The sequence below is a fragment of the Ictalurus furcatus genome, chromosome 2 (assembly GCF_023375685.1).
Source record: "Ictalurus furcatus strain D&B chromosome 2, Billie_1.0, whole genome shotgun sequence".
Classification (NCBI taxonomy): Eukaryota; Metazoa; Chordata; class Actinopteri; order Siluriformes; family Ictaluridae; genus Ictalurus; species Ictalurus furcatus.
This window is the reverse complement of record NC_071256.1, coordinates 33,682,172-33,706,816: the sequence shown is the minus strand read 5'-3', so window position 1 is coordinate 33,706,816 and position 24,645 is coordinate 33,682,172. Positions and strand designations below refer to the sequence as shown.

At 39.3% G+C, this 24,645-nt stretch overlaps 1 protein-coding gene across 5 annotated transcripts in view; it reads right to left on the bottom strand.

The window, feature by feature from the left end:
* Window positions 1–24,645, bottom strand: part of plcd3a (phospholipase C, delta 3a) — a 42,225-nt gene that overhangs the window by 5,881 nt on the left and 11,699 nt on the right. Inside the window, exons 2-12 of one of the 5 annotated variants that reach the window (XM_053616048.1) lie at window positions 19,778–19,825; window positions 18,828–18,995; window positions 6,788–7,016; window positions 5,272–5,401; window positions 4,713–4,938; window positions 3,879–4,080; window positions 3,517–3,661; window positions 3,228–3,380; window positions 2,318–2,437; window positions 810–966; window positions 8–124 (exon numbers count right to left, since the gene is read on the bottom strand). In XM_053616048.1, the coding sequence (XP_053472023.1) occupies window positions 8–124; window positions 810–966; window positions 2,318–2,437; window positions 3,228–3,380; window positions 3,517–3,661; window positions 3,879–4,080; window positions 4,713–4,938; window positions 5,272–5,401; window positions 6,788–7,016; window positions 18,828–18,995; window positions 19,778–19,825 (1,695 nt within the window). Of the gene's footprint in view, window positions 1–7; window positions 125–809; window positions 967–2,317; window positions 2,438–3,227; window positions 3,381–3,516; window positions 3,662–3,878; window positions 4,081–4,712; window positions 4,939–5,271; window positions 5,402–6,787; window positions 7,017–18,827; window positions 18,996–19,689; window positions 19,826–24,645 lie in introns of those variants that run through there. The other 4 variants (XM_053616055.1, XM_053616074.1, XM_053616081.1 and 1 more) reach the window with 4 other exon arrangements.

Genomic DNA, 24,645 nt, shown 5'->3' with positions numbered 1-24,645 from the left:
GTCTTACCTAGCTGACATCCTCCATTCCACATGTCCTGTGGGTCGTAGTTAGAGGACTGCAGCCTCTGGCCTGATGGGTAAACCCGGCTCAGCTGTCTACTGTTGTGTGTCACAAAAAGCTTTCCTATAGAAGGTACACACACACAAATTATATGTCGTAGATATGTTGTAGCCTTTTCATTAAATCCCAGGACGACAAACACATTCTATAAACACACCTTTTCCCCTTACAGGCATTCCTAACATATTATACTATAATTTTATCCATCTATCCATCCATTTTCTGTGCTGCTTATCCTACACAGGGTCAAGGGGGAGCCTGGAGCCTATCCCAGGGGACTCGAGGCACAAGGCAGGGGACACCCTAGACAGGGTGCTAATCAATCGCAGGGCACAATCGTACACACATTCACACACTATGGACAATTTAGAAATCAGCCCTAAATCAGCCCTCGATGCATGGATTTGAACTGGGGGAGGAAACCGGAGGAAACCCCCGATGCACGGGAAGAACATGCAAGCCTCATGCACACAGGGCAGAGGCGGAAATCAAGCCCCCAGGTATGGAGGTATGAGGAGGTATGAGGCAAATGTGCTAGCCACTAAGCCACTGTGCCCCCCCTCCCCCCTTAATTTAATATGATATAAAAATAATTTTCTCTTTTCTCCGTCTGGGAATTAATAAAGTATCATCTTATCTTGTCTTAATTTTATAGGAGATATAAATAATTATACCATTACACAACGTAAACTGTGTTTGTGTGTTTAAATATGGGGACCTGAAGCGCCACGTGCTCTACATGTCTTACCCGAGTCTTTGATGTGCTTGAGTGCTTCATTCTCAGAGAAAGAGTACATCACACTCGGGGGTCTCTGACGGGCCACGTCGAATCCAGGAAACGGCACACTCTGGCAATACACCACCAGCTCACTCAGCTCGGGACTTATCTTAGAAGAGCTCACTGGCTAAAAGAAAATGAGAAAACACATACACACAGATATTTATTCATCACTTTCTTCATTTAGACATGAGGTGGATGTAGGAGCAAACTCCAGGATCAACATGCATTATGCCTGGGCTGGATCAAATTCATCAAATACGCATATTTAACATACAGAGACCAATATGTAATTTTTTTTTCTTGGGATGCTTCAATCAGGTATCTGTCTGATACCATGCTTATTTATAAACCGGTGACTTTAATACCCGAAAATATGTATTTCATAAAAGAAATATTTAAAAACAAAAAAACAAAAAAAAAAACAACCCAGCAATTAAAAAATTACAACTAACAAAAGCCAGGGAATAATATATAGTAAAGCTTTGTACACAGTGGGGATGTCACACATATTGGTTCTTCCATGGATGCATGAAAATGTTTTACCTGATTTAATTTTACAAATAACCTTTGAAAAATATAATTTATGTTAATGTTCAAGGTTAAGGTTCAAAAAAGGTTAAGGTTCAAAAAACCCCAAACAATAACCAGAAAACAGATACAGAATCCTGGTTAACAGTTAAACAGTTGAAGCCATCCCAAACTCATGTACCCACACTGCAGAAAAACTATACCACAGCAAATGAAAATATCTTCAATATAGGCAAATTTATCTAATATTTATTATTATGACAATATTATAAATCAAAAAGAAGATTATTCAGCCTGTTTTGCTCATTTGAAGCGTTACCTTTTTTGTTATTTTGCTTAAAATTGCTGAACATGTTTAAAATGATCTGCCTGTAGAACAAAACTATTCACGCTTGAAAGTAATAAAAACAATGTCTAGACATAGATTTAATCATCAGATTTTTATAGTAATTCGTTTAATAGTTAATCCTCTCTCTGTCCAGTTTAGAAGAAGAACGAAGAAGAAGAAGGTTGAGTACAATACAATAAATATTATTATATATTATTATTACAGTACAATGAGAGAGCGAGAGAGAGAGAGAGAGCGAGAAAGAGAGAGAGAGAGAGATCACATTCACATAACTTTTATTATTATAATTGTTCAAATTTATTTTTAGTTATTGTTGTTTAATTGTGCCTAATTTATGAATTAATCTTTATCATAAGTAAGGACAGTATTTAATGTTGGCTACTATCAGCGGTTTCAGGAATCCTCTGGGGGCTTTGAACCATTCCCCAACGGATACAGGGATCATACTGTACATCCGAATTATTTCCACTTGCTACAATTTCATTTTTTTTTGCAGTGCAGCTACATAAAGACATGTAGCAGCATCCTTTCACAAAAACATCCATTAAATGCTGGGCATTCAGACTTTGGACTACAGTAAGACCAGCACAGGACTCACCTTCCCAGACTCCTTCTTGATCTCCTCGTCTGAGAAGGATGAGAAACTAGCTGAGCTGCCCATCTTTTCTATCTGACCAGTCAGCTTCTTTGATTTCACCAGGATCCGGCCCTTCAGCGCCTGAAAACACAAATCGGACGTTTTAGGGACTTATAGAGTGATCGTTATTTCAGAATTGACGGAACTTGACCCGACGCTCAAACGGTTTTGACCGAATGTGGAAAGTGAAATGAGATCCAAGCGTACACTGGCAACAATAACAAACGCCACCTCTTAAAGACTAGTGCTGATAGGTTTTTCAAAATGGCTAAAATATGATGTATGACGTCAATCGCAACATCAAGTGGCAAAAAAAGTGAAATATAATTAAGGAAATGAAAGAATGTTCAGACTAGAGATTGATTGTCTTTAATAGTGTTGATGATCGTATTCATTTAGCATCTCGGTCGATTTGTTTCCATTTGCTTCCACCCACACTCTTGCAGCTGAAGTGTGGAAAATTCATGCAATTATTTATTCTGTACAGTATTATACCACACCGTTGTTGAATTCTTAAATTTGATTGGTCAGAAGGTGTGGATTAATTTAGTGCCGTACAGTAGTGCGAGGCAGATCACAGGTTATGATAATATGTTAACGCGTTATGTGTAATATGTTATTGTTTCTATAGCAACAGCTGATTGAGAGGGACTTGTATGGTGGATGATCACTCAATTTACACTTAATAATAAACAAATTTAAAAAATGACCGTGATGTTAATTAACAGAGAAAGTTTTCTGTAAGGAGATGTTGAATTAACATGTATTGACATTGTCGGTACTTTGTAGCAGTCAGAAATAAGGATAAAGGGGTTGATTGGTCAGAAGTGTGTGTGTGTGTGGGGGGGGGGGGGTGAGGGGTTGGTGTAACCTCTGGTGAGGGCAGTTGATTAAGTGTCTGGTCGCTGAGAGGTTTGGTGAGTAGAGCTGAACCGAGGATAGAGCGCAGGTGCTGAGCCATGACGGCTTGCTGCTCCACGGAGCAATGATTCTCCAGAGACAAGATCAGAGGATACGGAGACACCTAGAGAGAGAGAGAGGGAGAAAGAGAGAGAGGGACAGGGAGAGAGAGAGAGAGAGAGAGAGAGAGAGACGTAAGCATGTGTGTTCATTCTGTTTTGACTGCCACAGCCTTTTGAGACCGTAAATGCTGGTCTCACCTTGAAGGCATACTGAGCAATAGTTTCAATGACCTCCTTAAAAGCTATTTTAGAGGTGAGTGTGTGTCCATGGTAGATCACAGGCTCCCCTTTATCACCGTCCCAGCAGTCCAATTCGACACAGCGGCAGCCCTCATTCAAAGCCCTGAGCGCGTACACACACACATACACACACACACACACACATACACACACACACACAGGGTTAATTTAGAGCATTAAAAGTTTTGATTGTGTGAGGTCCACTGATCATATGGCATTGTGTTTATGTACTGTGGGGAATATGATAGACAGGTTTGAGAGACAGGTGTTATGAGTGTGTGTGTGTGTGTGTGGGTGTGGGTGTGTGTGTGTGTACGTACCTGATGTAAGGCTCTGTGCTGCTCTCTCCAGTCACCTGGTCTTTAGTGAGGTAGGTGTTGTGAGAGGAGGAGATGTAGTAGTGGGCCAGCGGCCGGCTCATGTCCTGATACACACGTGTGTGATCCGGGTTGAACAGGTCATTTTCGTTTGACAGCATGTACATGGTGAAGCCGTTCTGAGTCATGAACAGGTTCTTCTGGGCTGAACAACACATGAGAGAATTCTTAACAACAACATCACACCCACGGCTCCCAGCTTCACCAGCTTCCTGCACCACTTCCCTGAAACCTTCTTACACATAATCCTTTTCCTCATGAGTGTGTTCGGGGAAATAACGTAATTAAAGTCATTACCAGCTATGTCGTAGCCTTTTCATTAAATCCCAGGGTGACAAGGCATGTATTGTGTCAAGCTTTACAGATGTTCCTTCGATATCAGAAGTAACGCAAAAGGGCCGATTAGCGTCAATGACAGACAATTTCAAATTCATGTATTTTCTTTTCAAACGAACTTCCTGTTCATTTTAAGTTTGTTGTCTTGTTGTAGGATACACTCAGGTTTCAGTTTTGATATTTTGGAACTTGGGGGATGCAAACCTTTTCCTTCAACTTTGTATTATGAGCTAGATATTACCGTTACTACTCAGAAGTGTTTATTTTCCAATAAAGATTTTTTATTTATTAAAGAATCACACTTTTTATCCGTTTATAGTCACATTTAAAGCTCCCCTAACTGCTTAATACCTGGTTTGTGTTCTGCCTCATTTGTAGGTCTCTCTAGATAAAAGCATTTGCCCAATGACTAAATGTGTGTGTGTGTGTGTGTGTGTATACCCCAGTCATTGAACTCGTAGGTATCGATGAGTTTTTGTGCATGGCCCAGCGTGGCTCCTTCGCCCTGATCACCCAGGAAGTCCCGCAGCTCCGGCGTGGAGAGCACACAGCCGTTACTAGAGTAATGGCGAAACACAGCATCCAGCTCGGGCCGTCTCATGAGCTCCCGACAGAATTCCTCAATCTCCCCGGGGTCTAAGCGGTTATCATGAGAGCGGTCACACTTCTACACATCACACAGAACAAAAGACAGACCGAGCACGCATGAACATAGCACAGTCGTTATCAGAAACCAAAAAGTGTTAGAACCAGCGCATTACTACGTAGAAAATTCATCAACACCTTCTGACCAATCAGAATCAAGAAGGCAACAGTACCGTGGTGTAGCACGTTTGAACACATACATACACGTAAAGAATCGTGCTGAACACTGTTTTCGAGCCTCACGTGATTGAAAACAGACTGAAGACAAACTTTGCGGCAAAAAAGGTTTCGAAATCAAATATTATTTTCAATAATAACTCCAGCCGTACACACACACACACACACACACACAAACCTTGAAGAGCGTGCGTGCATATTGTTCATTCAGGTTTATGTTGATCATCTGGAGCAGGTGCTGGACCTCGTCATAACTCATCTTTCCGTCCTGGTTCAGATCGGCTCGTCTCAGATAGCTTCGGATCCAAGTGGCAAAAGTTTAGGATATAAACACACAACACACACACACACACACCAGACCCATTTCTGCTTACAAATCCACTCTATTACACACATTTCAGTTCAATGTTCTTCTACAGTACAATGCTTAGAGAATTCAACTTGAACCCATTTCTAATCTAAATAAAGGGATTAAACGATATGACTTCTCTCTTGTTAAGAAGTCATCTGTAATTTTCCTCAGCTTCCTCTAAATCCCCTTTTAGCAATGGGACGAAACTAGCAGCTGTTTCAGCTGGAGGAAGAGCTCAATTCTAGGCCAGAAAAACAATGAAAACACAAGTCTGAAACCATTTTTGTTTAGTAGAATATGTTCTGAAAGTTAAACGCCAGGTTTTCTGGGTGGAAGGTGAAGGTGTTTATACAGGGTATCCCAAAAAAGTCTCCATGCACAGGGGAAATTAACACCTTTTATCAAAATGTCTTCCAAAATTTTTCATACTTAGTTTATTTTATATATATATATATATATATATATATATATATATATATATATATATATATATATATATATATATATCACATAGCCTTTAAGAACGCCTTTGACAAAAGAAGAAGGTATCGAAATCATTCTCGCGGCTGGATCGGGAAGCTGTTGCGAGGTTGCCATGCACCTTAACAGAAAACATGGCGAGCACATCACACACGACACTGTTGCTAAACCTATTAACAAATTCAAAAAGACTGGAAGTGTTGCGGCATGACCGAGAAGTGAACGTCCACGGACATCCATTGACGAAGGCACGACCGAGTGGTGCTTCCGTACATAGTCCGTTATGTATGCAGACTTTTGCGACACCCTGTATAATGTTCATAAATACAGTAGGAACCTTAATACACGCGTTTCTTTAACCTTAGTTAACAATACAACAATGTTTAAAGCAAACCATGACGGCATAACGTTTTCAGAACATTGCAGGGATGTTCGTTTTGTAACATTACAGCCTAACATCGGTAGAACCTGTCAAATGAGCACTCTAATAATGTTGGCTGGAAATAGCACCTGCATAACAATATTGTATGTCTAGAAATCGTTTTTAAAATTCACAAACTGCACCTTTAATCATATTTAACAACGCAAAAGTGGAGTGTTTTATACTTGGCTTTAAGACAAGGTCCTGCTATGTCTGCTGTTACTAAACCACAGCTTTGACAGACTAATGCATTTCACTGCACATGTTGCAAAGCCCTGTGTTTATCTGACTGCAAAGCAGTGGAACCGCCAGGGGCTGGACTTTCGCCTTGCTACGTACAGAAGAAAAAACAGATAAACCTGCAGGTCACTAATTCGAAACTTTCCCTCTCAGTCCATTGACGCGAGTATTTACAAACTGAAAGCAAAGCTGAAAGGATATTGATCGAGCTTCTCTTTCTGGCTCATGTTGCCGACTCGGTCTTTGAGAGTTCGGATGCCCCGGACCCAGCACTGCGCCTCTTCAGGCGATGAGCAGTACAGGTCCAGACTCTTCCTCCCTCCACGAAACACCAGCGTGAAGCACCGAGATTCGGAAACGGAATCGCCGAGCTGACGCAGGCACTCGGACTGGCAACCCTCCCGCACACACTCCACCTCCGTCACGCAGACTGAGAGAGAAAGAGGGAAAGAAGGGAATGGAATTGAAAAGTCGAAGTTGTGTCATCAGAATATATCAGACTTACCGTATTTACTGACGTCGCTCATTAGTTCAAGTTCAAGTGGTTTTATTGATCATTTCAACCACATACAGCTGGTACAGTACACAGAGAAATGAAACAACGTTCCTCCAGGACCACGGTGCTACATAAAACAACACACTAACCACATGAGACGACACGGAACTACATAAGATCTACACGTTTTTACATAAAATGCACGTGCAGACGTGTGCTCACAACACAGGACAGTACAATACTACTAAAACAGGACAATATGCACAGTAAGTGACAGTGTAGCGCCGAACAGTACACAGTTCTAGTATGGAAGTGTCTGATATGACAGGTAGTGCAGAAGAAAGGTGCCAAAGAGTAATAATGTAATTTAAAAATGCTATCAGTGTAAACATAACAAGCTATGACTTAAGTCTTCAGCAGATTAGCTTATACCAAATATGGACAACATTATTTACTTTAGTTAACATTAGCACATATAGATAGGCAGATATTTACTAGGATATGTACGTAGCTCATATCTGTCACATTTTGACAGTTTCGGTAAGGGAGTCAACAGTAGCCAAACCTGTCAGTCATCATTTGTCCTAAACTGATCAGCTTAGGAATAAGAATAGCTAGGAAGGACACAGTGTCCGGGTTTCAGTGTGCAAATGTGTGTACTGTGTGTGTCCCATAATAGATGCCCCATCTCCCACTAGATCTGTTTAGCAGCTGAGTTTCAACTTTCCTCACAATACTGACTGAACTACTGCACAGATCTGTTCCACAATCAGTCGACAATCTTGCTGTTCTACATAAATTCGGTTCATTCTTAATAAAGCTGGTCTGCGGTCTGTGGTAGCGGGGATTTGTGTCAGACAGCAGTGTTCTGTAACAATGAACTCTTTGAACTGTTGACACTAGAGAAAAAGAAAAATCCCATTTACATTCACTCACACAAAGACACACACACAGGATTCTCTAATGTGGTCTGAAGGCCTGAAGAGCGTAGCGTGTATGAACTCATTTACATTTACATTTATTCGTTTAGCAGATGCTTTTTATCCAAAGCGACTAACAAATGAGGAAATACAAGCAAAGCGATATATCAAGCGGAGAACAATACAAGTAGTGCTACTATACAAGATCTTAAATTGAGTTCTAGATAAGCAAAGTTCGCAGAGTAGAGGTGTAAGAGCCAGACTAAGTATATATATATATATATATATATATATATATATATATTACATAATGTGGGGGTTGGCATTTTAGTTAGTTAAGTGCTCACGGAAGAGGTGGGTCTTTAGCTGTTTTTTGAAGATAGTGACAGATTCTGCGGTCTGGATTGAGGTTGGAAGTTCATTCCACCACTGAGGGATGGTTAGTTTGAAAGTTCTGGAAAGGGACCTTGAGCCACGCTGAGTAAGCACTACTAAGCGTCGGTTGTTAAACGATCACAGATTGCTTGAGGTAACGTAAGCCTCAATGGGGAGCGTTGAGGTAGGGGCGTGCTGTTCCAGACAAGGTCTTGTACGTGAGCATGAAGGCCTTGAATTTGATGCGGGCGGCTACAGGAAGCCAGTGGAGGGAGATGAAGAGGGTGTGAAGGTCAGGCTGTCATCAAAAGTCACCCCAAAGTTCCTGGCTGTTCTTGAGTGTGGTTGAGCTGAGCTGTACAGTGAGGTTGTGGTTGATTGAGGAGCAGGCTGGGATGACAAGAAGCTCAGTTTTTGTCAAGTTGAGCTTAAGGTGGTGTTCCCTCATCCAGTTAGAATGGAGCTTTATCCAGAATTCAGATGCTTTATCCAGACATGGTCCTATAGATGCCAGCTTCATGGGTGCTCTGGAAGTTGAGCACACCCAATAGTTCAGAATGAAATATCTCATAATTAGGCCAAGTAAAAAAAAAAAAAAAAAAAAAGCCTGTTGGGATATAAAGCGAGTGAGAGCTTGTAATTTGAAGGTTGTGTTTCCAACTACATACTACAGGGTGTCCCGAAAGTCACATGAAATTTTCACCAGCCATCAGTAATAACTCAAGAAATCTGGAAATATAAATGGTCTGCACTTATAAAATAAAGAATTCACAACATTAAAGTCCATAAATAAAGTTATGTGTAATGACACAGGAAAAAAGTATTGAACACGCTAAGAAAAAGCAGTTCTCCAAGGCAAGGTAAGGCAAGGAACCAGCTGAAATCCATAAGTAATTATACATCCTATCTGTGCAAATTAATATCAGCTGGGTTAGTAAATTGATGGTATATAAAAAGGCTTTTTGTTACCAAAGTGTCACACAAGATGATGGGTAAAAGCAAAGAGCTCTCTCAAGACCTTTGTTGTTATTGTTGTAAAACATATTGATGGAATTGGATACAGACGTATTTCAAAACTTCTGAATCCTCCAGTAAGCACCACCGAGGCCATTATTCACAAGTGGAAGCAACATCACTCCGTCATCAACCGGCCACACACAGGAGCTCCTCGCAAGATTTCTGACCAGGGAGTTAGAAGAATAGTCAGAAGAGTACCTCAAGAGCCAAGGACCACTCGGAAAGAGCTCCAGAAACACTTGGAGGCAGCAGGTACCATCGTCAGCGAGAAAACAATAGGCAATGCACTCCACTGCTCACGCTCAATATGTTTTTTGAAGAATGGACCAAAATCACACCTGAATACTGCAGCCCATTAATTTCTTCATACAAGAAGCATCTTGAAGTTGGCATTACAAATAAAGGCTTCTCCACTAAGTATTAAATAAATTTCAGTTGGCGTGTTCAATATTTTTTTCCTGTGTCATTCCTCTTTATTACACACAACTTAATTTATGGACTTTAATGTTTGGATTTCTTGAGTTATTACTGATGTCTGCTGAAAATTTCATGTGAATAGCCTCATTGGAAATATATTTACTGAAAATAATGTTCAATACTTATTTCCCCCCGCTGGAATATAAACTAAGCATGAAATATTTTGGAAGACATTTTGATAAAAAAAAAAGTGTTAATTTCCCCTATGTATGGACACTTTTGGGACACCCTGTAGTGTTCTAAATAGTGTAGTAAAATAATATGGCATCCATGGTAACAGGAGCCTATGGCGGTGTACAATTTTGATGTAGCATTTAGCGCGCTGGTATGTAGATTGAGATACAGTCAGTGACCGGAGGCAATGCAGTCTTTTAAAACATTATCTGTTTTTAGATTTTCGTTGCGCGTGCCAATGAACCAGCCAATCAGACTCATCACATTGCTACAAGTGTTGATCACCCAAATAGACGTGATGTTGTGAAAACATGATGTCTTTGTAGAAGGCCATCCGGACAAACGAGGTGGCAAGTAGAATAAAACAAAACTAATTCCTGGCATATGTATGGGTAGTTTTCCACTATGGCTTTTACGCAATGTCACTGGAAATTACTCGTACAGTACATAAATGATGTACTGATGGATGAGACCAAATGATGCATGCAAGTAGAGACTACATATGTGTCTCCTTTAAAAAAAAAAATTAAACCACACACACAGACACACCCCACAAAATTGCAATTCTGCCCTCACTGTAGTCCTCAGCCCATGTAGCAGAGAAGTCCAGCAGCTGTGACAAAAAGCTTTCCTCATGACAAACAGTGCTGACAAGGCATTAATGTCATCTCCTCCTTAAAGATACAACACAAGCAAACCTGAGTGACCTCAGTGAGCACAGCTTGGTGACTGAAACTGGCATGTCTGTTCTCACTCAATACATATTCAATATGAATCTCATAATAGCTTAAAATGTGCTTTTAGGAATAATTTGATGGACACATGCATGCACAAGTAAACTGATAATGAGGAAATATTAGTTCTACATAAGTTACACACTAATTTCATTTCTTTTTTCACTATTGCTTCTATAGTCACTTTGCAGCAGTCCATCACTTAGTGATGGAACATTTATGCTTATTGCCATGTTGTTAACATGGAATATCTTTATTTGGGAGATGAAAACTGCACACGGTGAATGTCCTTCTTTCAGCCGCCTTCATATATGCTCTGAACAATCCAATCCATGTGTCTTTGTTGTGTGTTTTAAGATTTCACAAAATCTAGTAATGACTATATTTTGATATATCATAGTAGTGTACTTGAATTTGTGTTGACGTTGTATTGTATTATTAGTGTGCATTAGTGTAAATGAAGTCAGACTTGTGTGAAGAATTGTGAGCAGAGCTAATCCAATCCAAATGTGTAACACCTTCCCGTAAAGGTGTCGGTGACAATGACAAACTGACTACATTTAGAGTGAGGGGAATGAAGTGATTGTGACAGCTGCCACATTTATCACATACTGTCACACCCTGAGGGACAACCATTAGAGCTAAACAGATCACTGCAAAGAAATTCCATTGCTTTCATTTTAGTGATTATAGCTGCAAGATTTAGGAATTTAGGTACTCTCTTCTAGAACTAGTTTTGCAAGTAAGAGGTAACTATAGTATACATTCATATTATATGCTGGTAATATGTGATATATTACTGGAAATATGTGGTTTGGGATGCACCCCAAACAAGAACGTACAATCACTGTATATCTGCCGCCATTCTCACGTAGTCTCCCGAGTATTACAGATGTATTATGAGAATAAAAACTCAATAATGCGTTTGATTCCAGTAGCCAAAAACGTCTATACATTTAAAAGTGACTTTTAAAACAGCTTCCTTTGGGTGTCTGATTGCAGTTTTATAGATTAATATATTTCCATTTAAAACAGACTCTTTGACAGTAAAAACTGATTTGGAAGTGGCTCAATAGTTTTAAATCTATGCTATCTGCTATGTTATAGGATTAATTATAGATACCAGGAAACCTGCTGCAGCTGCTGTTTTAAATAGGAGAAGCACAGGTGGCTGTTATAAAACTATATATTTATATATCTGTGTGTGTTCAGTTTTATCCATTTCCTCTGTTGGGCTGGCCTCCTGTTATCAATTCTCAGTCTCTCCTCATACATAAGAGGTTGACAAAATTAGTAGTTTCTGCCATATTGCACTAAAAAGCAGCTAAACTGCTAACTAGCTAGCTACATTTCACTAGCTAGCTGGCTAGACCTTTCAATAAACAAACAAAAACATAACGTTATCATCCATCCATCCATCCATCCATCAATCCATCCATTTTCTGTACTGGTTATCCTGCACAGGGTTGCGAGGAGCCTGAAGCCTATCCCAGGGGACTCGGGGCACGAGGCGGGGGACATCCTGGACAGGGTGCCAACCCATCGCTCGCAGGGCACAATCACCTACACACTCACACACTCATTCACACACTACAGACAATTTAGAAATGCCAATCAGCCTACAGCACATGTCTCTGGACTGTGGGAGGAAACCGGAGTACCTGGAGCAAACCCCAGAAGCACAGGGAGAGCATGCAAACTCCGCGCACAAACATTAAGTAATACTTGAAATTGTATTTAAAATATTTACCAATCACAAAGATAAAATAACAAGGTATAGAAGTTGTGTAAAACTGTTATTGATTCGCTTGCTGATCGACTGCTGTAGCTGTGTCCTTTCTCTGCCTGATGCTGGTAAGTTTGAGATGTCAGTCATGTTTGTTATCGATTCAGTAATTCAATAATAAAATTTCACCCGTATTTTCTTTCTGCAAAATCCACCTACCCACACTCCCATTAACTCACAGAGACGCACGGCATCCCGGTAGGACCCAAAACGATGTATTAAAAGCCTGTTGCCATTGAGCATCAAGCTTTCCTCCCATTAAAATACATTGTAGTTGAATCTGAATTTCACCTTTCATATTTCTATATACATTTAATATAGGAACATTTATTTTTAGCATTTTAATGAAATGAGAAATGAGGAAGTGAGTCAAACAGTTTGAACTAGTAACCACCGTGAGGTTGATCTGTCAGCTCCATGCAGATAACACGTCATGACACTGCAGAAAAGTAGTATTGGTTAATACGTATTAAATGACTGTGTAATTCTGGTCAGAACTGGTTTTCATTATACTGAGTCATCATCACCTGACTGCCATGAAATTAATACTGTACACCACCAAAATAGAGTTTATGACATGTCATAACTACCTGACCTCATTTAACCCCTTATTTCAAATAAATTCTCAAAGGGCCACATAAATGCAGTGGATTAAAATTAGAAAACCATATGACCCTATCATGGACTGGCAATGGGTGCACATAAAAGTATGCAAAGCATGTATGTATGTGTGTGTGTGTGGGGGGGTGGGGGGGGGTGGGGGGGGTGGAGCTGTTAATATAATGTTACCTCTAAGTTGCACATTTATTTTCAATCATTAAACAGCTCGAAGATTAACTACTAATGCAGAAAGGGATTTATTTAATTAGGAAAGACAAGCCTCCTCTTGATCCTGTGTTTGTTTGTGTGTGCATGAGAGAGAGAGAGAGAGAGAGAGAGAGAGAGAGAGAGAGAGAGAGAGTGAGTGAGTGAGTGAAACTGCCAAAACAACAAAAAAAAGGAGGTTTTATTTGCTTCACTTTTTTCCAAACCACAAGCTTTCTCAGAAGTTTGTTTCCACTGTGTATGACTGAAAGCTGTGGGTGAAAATGTCTGGTCTGTGCCATAGCATTCCTGTTGCTCAAATGAAGCAGCCTTGATAGACTTGTAGAAGGTATTCAGGTTTTTCCACTCTCAGAGGAGATTATGGGCTGAACTCAAAATGAACGTTTACCTGAGTAAACAACCTGACAAAAAGAGAGCTAATAATAGTTACAAAAGCTGGGTAGTAACACACTATATTTAGAGAAGAAGCTCCTCCTGACCCTCTCAGTTTTAGCCATCAGACTTCGGAAGCGCTTGGTTGATTGCAGCAGGCTGAACACACAGTTACTGGGTGGGTGGAATCCCTGATGATTTTAGCAGCTCTTGTACTGCCTGGTGTAGATGTTGTGCAGAGAGGGGAGAGCAGACCCGGAGATGAGCCCAGATAAGCGCACCAATCTCTGCAGGACTCTGCAGGTCCTGGATTGAGCAGTTTCTGTACCACGCTGAGATACACTGAGTCAGTAAACTTTCTATAACCCCAATAGAGAAAGTTTTCAAGATCGCTGGGGAGACCCTGAATTTCCTCAGCAGGCTCAGATGGTACAACCATTGTCTGGCTTTGTTCACCTGAGCTTGAGTGTGATGAGTCCAGGTCAGGTCCTCAGAGATGTGTGCTCCAAGGTATCTGAAGCTGCTCACTCTCTCCACGCTCTCCAGTCCTGCCGATCTCGAGTGGAGTGTAGTTCCGCTGCTGCCTCTTCCTGAAGTCCACAACCTGTTAGCCTGGCACCAAGCTACAAGTTTCTCCACCTCGTGAAGGTAGGTGGCTTCGTTGTTGGCCCATAACCACTGTGTCGTCAGCAAACTTGATGATAGAAGTGGAGCTGTGAGAGGACACACAGTCATGTGTGCAGAGAGAGTAGAGCAGGGGGCTCAGGACACAACCCTGTGGGTCACTGGTGCTCAGGGTGATGGTGTTGGATGTAAACTGTCCCACTCTCACTACCTGTGGTCTGCCAGTGAGGAAATCCAGGACCCAGTCACAGAGGGGAGCATCAAGGCTGAGGTCCCTGAGCTTGGAGGCCAGTCTGTGTGGGACTATGGTGTCGAAGACTGAGTTATAGTCTATAAACAGCAGCCTCACCTAGTTCCCATTGTTGCTGTCGGTGTGGGTGTGGGTGACGTGTAGGACGTGAGAGATCACATCCTCAGTAGACCTGTTAGAGTGGATTCCTAACAGTAGGCTGGAGTAGGAAATTCCTACTCTAGCAGTTACAGGAAGATCGGTACCTCAGTGGTTAAGACATTGGCCCACTTGTCAGAAGGTTGTGAGTTCAAATCCCAGCACAACCAAACTGCCACAGTTGTGTCCTTGAGGACCTTCAACTGCTTCAACCTTCAACTCCTGTCCTGATTGTAACTTTGGATGTGAATGAGGAAATGAGGCATAGTGTTATGGGTAATGTTAAGGGGTGAATTAGCTGTACTGTAGCAGTAAAATGTTTACACTTGAAACATTAATAATGAATTAAAGCAGCATTTCCAGCATAAAACTAATATTCAGTATGTTATGTAGTAGAGTATTAAATGGCACATTCTATTTCTGACTTCTCTTGCTTTTGTACTTTTCAGTGTCTGGGACCAGGAATCCTCGCCATAAGCAACCAATCAGTCCGTAAAGGATTTTGCAGATTTTTTTTTTAAAAAATGATTGTTGCACCCAAAAATGCTAGACGTTACTGAGGCTTTTTTTGAAATTTGCAGTGTAATTTGGAGTTTTTTGTACTTTATAGTGATACTTTGGTATTAGTGAAATTGCAATTGCATGAAATTGTTTTGCAAGGTCTTACGCAGTGTTGTTTGCTGTACTCATATTTGACGTATGTGAATCGAAGAGGGCTTTGACCGAACGCGTGTTGTGATTACATCACATGATGCGTTTTGGCCCAAATCTGCGGTAACTTTGAAACACTGCAAGCTCCTCTGAATATTGCAGAGCTTGCTTGATTTTGCTTTCATTTCTGTGATCGCAAAATCCTGGAGGGACTGACCAATAACGCATGCATCAGTGATGCTAACTTTAGCTTTAGTGGTCTAAAAGGTATTGTATTTAGCGCTGGTGTTAAATCATACTAGACCTGAAAAAACATGTTTCACAATGTTTTGTTTTTCAGTGTAGTGTTTATAAAAATCTAAGAAAGTATGTTAGTACACCACATAAATATACAGCAATATTGGCCACAGGTTTAGCACAATAATTGACCTAATATTAGCTAGTTTTCTAGTGACATTGTCCATAAGTTTACACAGCATAACATTTAGCCTAGCCTAACATTTAGCCTTAGGTTTAGCACAATAATTGACCTAATATTAGCTAGTTTTCTCATGACATTGTCCATAAGTTTACACAGCATAACATTTAGCTAGCTAGTTTTCTAGAAACATTGGCCACAGATTTACACAGTATATTAGTTATGCTTATATTAGTCAATTTTTTAGTGACGTTGGCCACAGATTTATAAAGTATAATAGTTAGCCTGGTATTAGCTAGTTTTTTAGTGACATTGGCTACTGGTTTACCAAGCTAGTGTAAGCTACCTTTCTGTCCAATGTAATTTTATTTGGCATAATTATTAGCTATGTTATCTATACCTGTCAAACATGGCTATTGGTTTACACAATATATCATGCTAATGTTTTCTAGCTTGTGAGCACTTCTTGTTTTTTTTTTTATTTACATGACATAATATTTCTACTTATATAAAACTAGCCTAGCAAACTTGGCTAGCTACTAAAGTTATAGCTAACCTTAGACAGGTACCAGGTAAGTGAAATACCTCTAAGGCAATATTTAGTGCAGTGCTAACAAGCTGACTAATTCTGTGCCAGTTCGGTTTATAAAATTATTGCATGTCTTTATCAAGATTACTATTCAACGATGAGGTTTTTTTAAAAATGTTTCACCGCACAAGATCCTCGGTAAAAGGTACAACGAGCATCAAAATGGACAGTAAAAGATGATCTTAACGTCGCCGTTCTATTAGGAGTCAGCTCTTCTGAAGACCATGCTATGTGAGATGCTTTTAAGTGTACTGGCTCCATTTTTACGTCAAAATATTGCTCATTTGTTTGAGTATTATAGGATTGGATTATAGATTTTTCCTTCAGTGTTAGAGCGCAGGAAGTGGCACTGCAGTGTGGTTCAAAAATCACAGTGTGTACGTTACATTCTCCAAACGCATGACTTCATCTCTCAAGTTTTATCCTATCTAAAGTGTGCATGTGCAGCTCTGTAAAGTAAATAAGAAGCACTCCCTCGTGTTTAGCACTCAAACATAAGCCCTTATTTACAACACAAAACTCAAACAGGATTCAACACTCTTAGAAACAAACCCAACGTCGGAATATTTCCTATCTGGCTATGGTGAAATAGAACAAACCTTCAAGCTGGTGAGATGGACGCTAAATAATCATCACTATTTGTAGGCAGATTTCGAAATGGAATCATATTTTCCGTGTTGGCAAAATAGTTAAAAGCTTCCCCACAGTGGATGACTGGATAAATCAGTGGTTAAGGGTCTGTTCCAGTGACCAAAAGAATGCGAGTTCAAGTCCAAGACCTGCCAGAGAGCATCTTGGAGCAAATCCTTTCATTTTCAGAGACTCAGCTATCGTATTTGCCTGCCTTGGATTGTCCAAATGGTTTCATGTATACAGATTCATAATACTTCACCCTCATTCAACTGAATGGTTATGATTGTTCTTACGATTAATTCTGCGTTTTAATTCCAGCTTTTTATAAATACCATAGTGTTTTGCAAGAGTGCCAATAAAACACTTTGGGATGTGCTGTTAACCACATGGTGTTTTATTCCTCGTGTACTACAGCAATTTGCCAACACTGACAACTTTTTATTTATTAAAGAACAACAATCATATTTTTGCAGTTTCTAGTTACAGTTAACGTTGAGGAGCAATAAAAACAAGTTAGTTCCTATTAACTTACATTATACCTGCCTTTCTTTTCAGTCCGTACACGATTTTGCGAAGTTTATTTTGTGATTGTTGCAGCCACGAGTGCTTGATTTTGCTGCGGCTTTAATTTGCGATGCAACGTGCGGAGTTTTTTTTGTGCTTTTTTGCAGAAAACTACTTGAATTGGTGAAATTGCAATTGCATGATATTGTTTTGCGCAGTCTTTCTTAGTGACGTTTGTTGGTAAATGTGACCTTTTAGCTGTACTCATGTTCGACACGCGAGAATCGAAGAAGGCTTTGGATGAATGCATGTTGCGATGACATCACAAATCTGCAGTAAATTTGAATAACTGGAAGCTCCTCTACCGTGTTTGCCTGGAAATCCTGGAGGGACTTGTCTTTTTCTCTCTCTTGAAGACATTCTTGTGCCAGAAACTGCCTGATGTCTGATGTTTACAAAGCTCTGACACTGGAGACTCCTTGCAAATAAATTTGTTCTGGCAGAAAACTGTTCACGATATCAACAATGACACACTTTTTAAAATCTATTTACATAGAGCATCCATGATAAACAACACCTTTGGACCAATCAGAATAAAGAATTCAACAGAGCTACGGTATTAACCGGTTGGAATTTCAGATTATGCAGATCCGTTGTATAAGCCATGTATAAACCTAATTCCTTCATTCTCCTCATCCTATAGCACGTAGTACTTTCAGAACTCAGAGGAGGTGTGACGTTAGCTAGAAACAAACCCAGTTAAACACTGTTTGCAGGCATTACATCAGTGCTTGGGAAAGCGAAGCAGTAGTGGCTGTGTTACTGGAAATGTTTACTTTTATAACCACCGCTGATGAGTGATGCCTCTCTGCCTCCTACATCTGATAAGAGAGGATGTTTTCACTTTCCTTACTGTATGTAAATTCCGCCCTACAGCACTGGAATGTGGCTTTCTCTCTCAAACATAACAAGTCATGCTGACCAAATGTAACAACACTTACTCAATAACACTGATTCTTTTCTTCTGAGGCCAATAAAATATTTTAGTGAGACACACCAGGATCTGCATATATTTTATTGTTATTTCTATTGGGTCAATGTAAAAGCGCATTATTGTCTGTATGTTTATAGCAATGATACTGCTATAAAAATTATTTTCTTGTGGTGTAGAAATTTCTTATTACATATAGGTAGTTAAGTACAAACAATGTGTGTGTGTGTGTGTGTGTGTGTGTGTGTGCGTACGTGGAACACTCACAGCTCTGGCGTCTCTTGGCTTTGCGGGAGGTTTTGCTAGACTCACACCACACGGTGACACAGTCCTCCAGCAGTCGGAAGCCGCGTTGTTTCTGCCAGCGTGATGAGCGCACCTTCACTATGCTGGAGCCCTGTAGCATTACACGCACGTCCTCATTGTCCAGCAGGCCTGTGGACAGACCGCACACAAACACACACACACACACACACACAATGAAACCTTGAGGGGGAAAAAATCTCTGTCAAATAAACATTAAATCTTACAAAAGCACGTGTCATACAAATCTTAAATCTTACAAAAATATCCTTTACTTTACAACATTTTCCACATTGCTTTTTGTATGATTTTTGCCAGAAAATTCTGTGGTTCATGTGAGCTTTAGCAGAACAACTGCCAAAGTTCAAATAATTAAAAAAAAAAACTGTTGTTGCACTCAGGGAAAAGGCTGTTATGTGCTACAAACAGCTTCAGGACAAATAAGACCCCCCAAAATAAGCATAAATAAACAATTAAGTTAATATAATATATTATAATATAATACAATATAATATAAAAGCAAAATGTTGTTAGTTTTATATTATTATGATATAATGATATTATTACATTTTCTTTTATTTTTGTTATCTGTATATTGTATCTCAATAAAAATACAAATTAATTTCTGTGGCTTATTTATTTTTAAAAGAATATTACATTAATTTCATTCATTGAAGCATGTGAGTGTAATATAAAGTGTATAACATTGATGTGTGTGTGTGTGTATATATATATATATATATATATATATATATATATATATATATACACACACACACACAATCATTTAATTTTTTTGTTACATTATTACATTTACATTATTTACATTATTAATTTTGACCCAATAAAAAGAAGAGGAACCATGTGACGTCGCTTCTCTCCACTAAACTCTGTCTCTAAGTTGTGTTTCTTACAGGAGACAAGAAGTCTGTATCCAGCACACCTGCTATGAGTAGTAAATCCTATAAGACAATACCACACACACACACACACACACACACACACACACTCATTACGTGCTGTCTTTAAAATTACCCTGCATTTATGTAGTGCTGTGTCAGTAGTTAGAGCTCTTCCCAACACTGACACACACATTATTACCACAGCTGGGTTTCGGCATACACACTTTTGCAAAAACAGACACGCACACATTGGAGCATTAGTAGGTCAGTGGTCAGTGTATGTGCTAGAAGTCGGAAGACTGAGATGAGGTGTATTCACAAGATTAGGCTGTTGTGTGTCAAATACTGTAATGACTGTGGGAGAATAAAAAACAGAGTATGGTGTATGAATTTGACTCAATCCTGCATGATCCTACAAGAAAAGAGTGGGGTAAAGGTTTAATGAAGAAGTGAGGAAAAACTTTAGTGTGTGCATTTAGTCAGTGTGTGTTTATGAGAGAGAGAGAGAGAGAGAGAGAGAGAGACTATGATTAGATCTGCAGTCGAGTAAAAATAACATAACATTTGTCAGAGGAGAAAAGGTATTTGCGCGTGTGTTTTTGTATTTTGAAAAGCTGTCACATTAGTGTTGTGGTGATGTGGAAAGAAAAGAAATTGCTATTCAGTAAGGGAAGATGAGAAACCGGACTGGCCCTGGCAGGTCAAGTGGAACTTCCATTAGATCTTAGAGGCAGGAAGACTGCAGTGTGATTGATGGATAGGATATGGTGATGTGTTTCGCAGAGACGTTCACGCCGAACCGCCGGATTCTGTAGGAGCAAAGAACTAAACAACCAAACTCATTCGACCTGTGCTAAAACCTCAAAGATGTTTCTTCACTGATCTGGCAGATTTCGTCAGTTTATCAGATCAATCAAGTCACCCAGATATACTGGTACTAAACCTGTAGTTCCCAAACCCATTCCTGGTTAATTTCCTTGCTGGAAGGCACCTTTATCTGCAAATAAAATTGTAAGAAAGGGAACAAGTGCTAGCCCTGGCCCTTATCTCTAACTGTGGTAACAATTCATTGTGGTGTGAACTGGTTAGGGGTTGCATAGGCTTGGAACAGTGGAAAAAACAGATGGCAGATACTTTAAAAAAAAAAAAAAACACCAAAATGTACACCAATTGGAAGAAAATATTTCACACTATATGAGCCCAATTTGTGCAGGTTGCACATCGATATCCAATCCCATACAGTTTAGAGTCAGTTCAGCAGCACATGCCAGCTCAAAGAAGTGAAACGTTTTTGGACGCTACTGAGGCAGGAGATGAACATGGCGTTAAAACCGGCCCAGACGGTACAGTAGACATCATTCACCATCCATCCATCATTAAGCCAAAAGGAATTTCCATTTTCCATGCCATGCTGTACAGTCTCAGTTTAAAAATCAACAATTTCAGTTGAGCCCCAGTTCATCCATGTGTGTATTTTAAGAATTTAAGAATACATATGATACACAGATTTTTATATATATATATATATATATATATATATATATATATATATATATATATATATATATATACAGTCATGTGAAAAAACAAGTACACCCTATGGAATTTTTTTTTTTCATATTTGGAAAAAAAATATCCAAATATGGATTTAAATCCAGGCTTTGACTAAGCCATTCCATAATCCATAGGCCATTCCTTGGTGGATTTGCTAGTGTACTTAGGATCATTATCCTGTTGAAAGGTCCACTTTTGGTTCAACTTCAACTTTCGGACAGATGGCCTCACGTTATCTTCAAGCACTCTTTGATATGATGAAAAATTCATAGTTGAATCAATGAATGCAAGCTGTCCAGTCCCTGAGGCAGCGAAGCAACCCCAAACCATAACATTTCCACCACCGTGCTTCACAGTTGGTATGAGGTGCTTCTCCTGAAAAGCTGTCTTTGGTGTGCACCAAACATGTCTGCTGTTACTGTGGCCAAACATCTCTATCTTTGATTCGTCTGTCCATTATTCACATTATAGCACATTATTCCAAAAGGCCTTTGCCTATATGCTCATTGGCAAACTGTAGTCTTGCAAAGGCTTTTTCCTGGCATGCCTCCCTTGCAGGTCAAATTTGTGCAATGTCTTTCTGATTGTAGACACATGCACTTACTAGCAGATCCTGTGATGAAATTTTGGGGTTCATGGAGACTTATTTTTGTATCAGACAGTCTGCTCTTGGGCTGAATTTGCTAGGACGGCCAGTCCTGGACTAATTAGCAGTCATTTGAAATCTCCCACATTTGTAGATGATTTTCCTTACAGTGGAACGATGTATTTCAATTAATTTGGAGATCTTTTTAAATCCCTTGCCAGACCCATAGACATCCACAACCTTTTTTTCTGAAGGCCTTACAGAACTCTTTTATATCTTGGTATGATGACACCACACACCTCAATAACAAAGGGAACATCAGACACTAGATGTGAGAGGGGTATAAATAAGACAGGTTCCACCTGCACGCCCTAAGCAGGTTCTAATCACTAGAACCCAATCTTGAACACCGCATTCTAATTTTATGGATTTGAAAGTGTGATAAATGTAGGGGTGTACTTACTTTTTCCATGTGACTGATCTGTTTTTTGTTAATGTAAATTGTGAAAATTACTACAAAATGTCAATTTTGTAGTAATGAAGAGTGAATGAAGAGTGAATCAACTTTAATGAAGAGTGAATCAACTTCATTAATAGGCACTGTTTCAAAGAGGATCAAATGTTTCCTTGTCCAAATATGTCCGAAAAGCCAAAAATTTCCATGGGGTGTACTTTTTTGTTCACATGACTGTATATATACATAATGTTCTTGAAATAAATCCATACTCTTGATGAAGTTGGTAGACTTTTATATAAAAGGTAATGTTTAAGTTAATAGTGTTAATGACTACCAACACTACCTTGATGCCTTATTATAATTCTAAGTACTTATGGTAATAGCTGGTCCAAAACGTAACTTCTTCGATCCTTAATTTATCATTTATTTATTTTCAATCATTTATTATATTATATATAAAACCCTCCAAATTGGGTTTGAAAGTGTATGAGACCATGTTAGTTAAATCCCCAAACTGTACTTAACTCTAACAATCCAGAGATACCCAGATCTCAAATGGTCTACTTCTCATAATTTTAGTACAAGTAGTGTGGAAAACATGGCAAGATGATTGTTAAAGCCTGATAAACAATGAAGCGTGGAATGCTGGACACTTTTGCATTCTTTGGTCACAGCCTGGTGTATATTGCGAAAGCGGCGTAGTATCCAGATGCAGCCATGGTTTTACTTCTGACCAAGAAATAAATGGCTGACAAGCAAGAATTTTGCTACACTACAGACGCAAAATCAGCAGAAAAAGGTTTAGATGGAACATTTTCGGTTTGAAAATAGTCATCATCAGGAGGTGGTAATTTGTCAATTACATTTAGCATGAAATGTTAGTGATTACACTGAAGCCTTACCACTCTACAGACTCTAGATTGTTTAAATACATAATTATAGTGTAATAATATAGAGCAGAGTGTACTCCAGGACTAGACATACAAAATTTCCTGGATCCCTAAAAGCGTTTATTGGCATCTTTCTCCCACTCCATCAGTCTACTAGCCTCCACTCACTCATCCTTGCTCAGCTGTGGTGCAGGTTTCATTTCAACTTTGGAGGGATCCTTTTAACCAGTTTATACTGCATTAAAAATGTGCTGTTAATTTAATATACAATCAATTCTACAGAGAACGCTTTACAATTGAATAGTTTTGGACCAGCCACTACCATAACTACTTACAATTATAATAAGGCATCAAGGTAGTGTTGGTAGTCATTAACTCTATTAACTTAAACAACATTACCTTTTATATATAAAAGTACACCGACATCATCAATAGAATATTTGTTACAGCACCAGTGCACCAGATTCAACTTAATATACCACTGATTAGCCAAATCGCATGGTGGAGGTTAACACAGATGGCATTTTCAAAGACTGAACTACCATGAGGAAGGGTTTTACAACACAATTTAATATAAAGGTTCTCAATTGTTTAGTAACCAGAAAAATAAATGTTTTGTAACCAGAAAAACCCCTGAGTATGGATTTATTTCAAGAAAATTATTTACATTTTTTTTTTTTAAATAATACGTTTTTGGAGCCATACAGCTTTCCGTTCCTGAACCAATAGAACACACATTAGGTCTGAGTTGGCTGTTAGTGCTTGGACCCCCACATATAATAACTTTCATAATGTTGGTTGTGATTTCCACCACTTTAATAAAAGAAATATTATGGACCCCCTGGCTATGCCTCACAGAGCCCTGACTAGTTTGAGAACCACTGCTTTAATAGACATAAAGTTATAGCTTTTATTTAAAAATAATTCAGAAAGCAATAGTTCAGTAAAGTGGATTATCAATCTGTTCAAGCTGTCAAAGAAATCAAGAAACAGGGGAAAAAATCAAGAGAGCAAATGCAGTAAAACACCCAAAAAACTGTCTCCATCTGAGGGACAATTGTTAAAGGTCATTTCTTATGGGATGGAAAGAAATCTAGACAAATCCTTACTGAGCATCTGGTGGATTCATCTGGCACCAGAGTGAAAGTACAATGGTCTTGCAGCTAAGAAGTTAACTTAGTCATTTACTGCAGAAAGGCCAAGCATCAGATATTTTGCTCCGCTAGGAATGCATTAAATCCACTGGCTGAAAGTCTGGAGTTATGTTCTGGGATTTCGGTGAAGCATGATGAAACTTTGTTATCAGGTTGAAGATTTTAATCAATGGACAATTCAAAAAAAAGCGGAACAGAAATGGATTCATCATGCTGTATCTTTGCGAAAAGAACTAAGT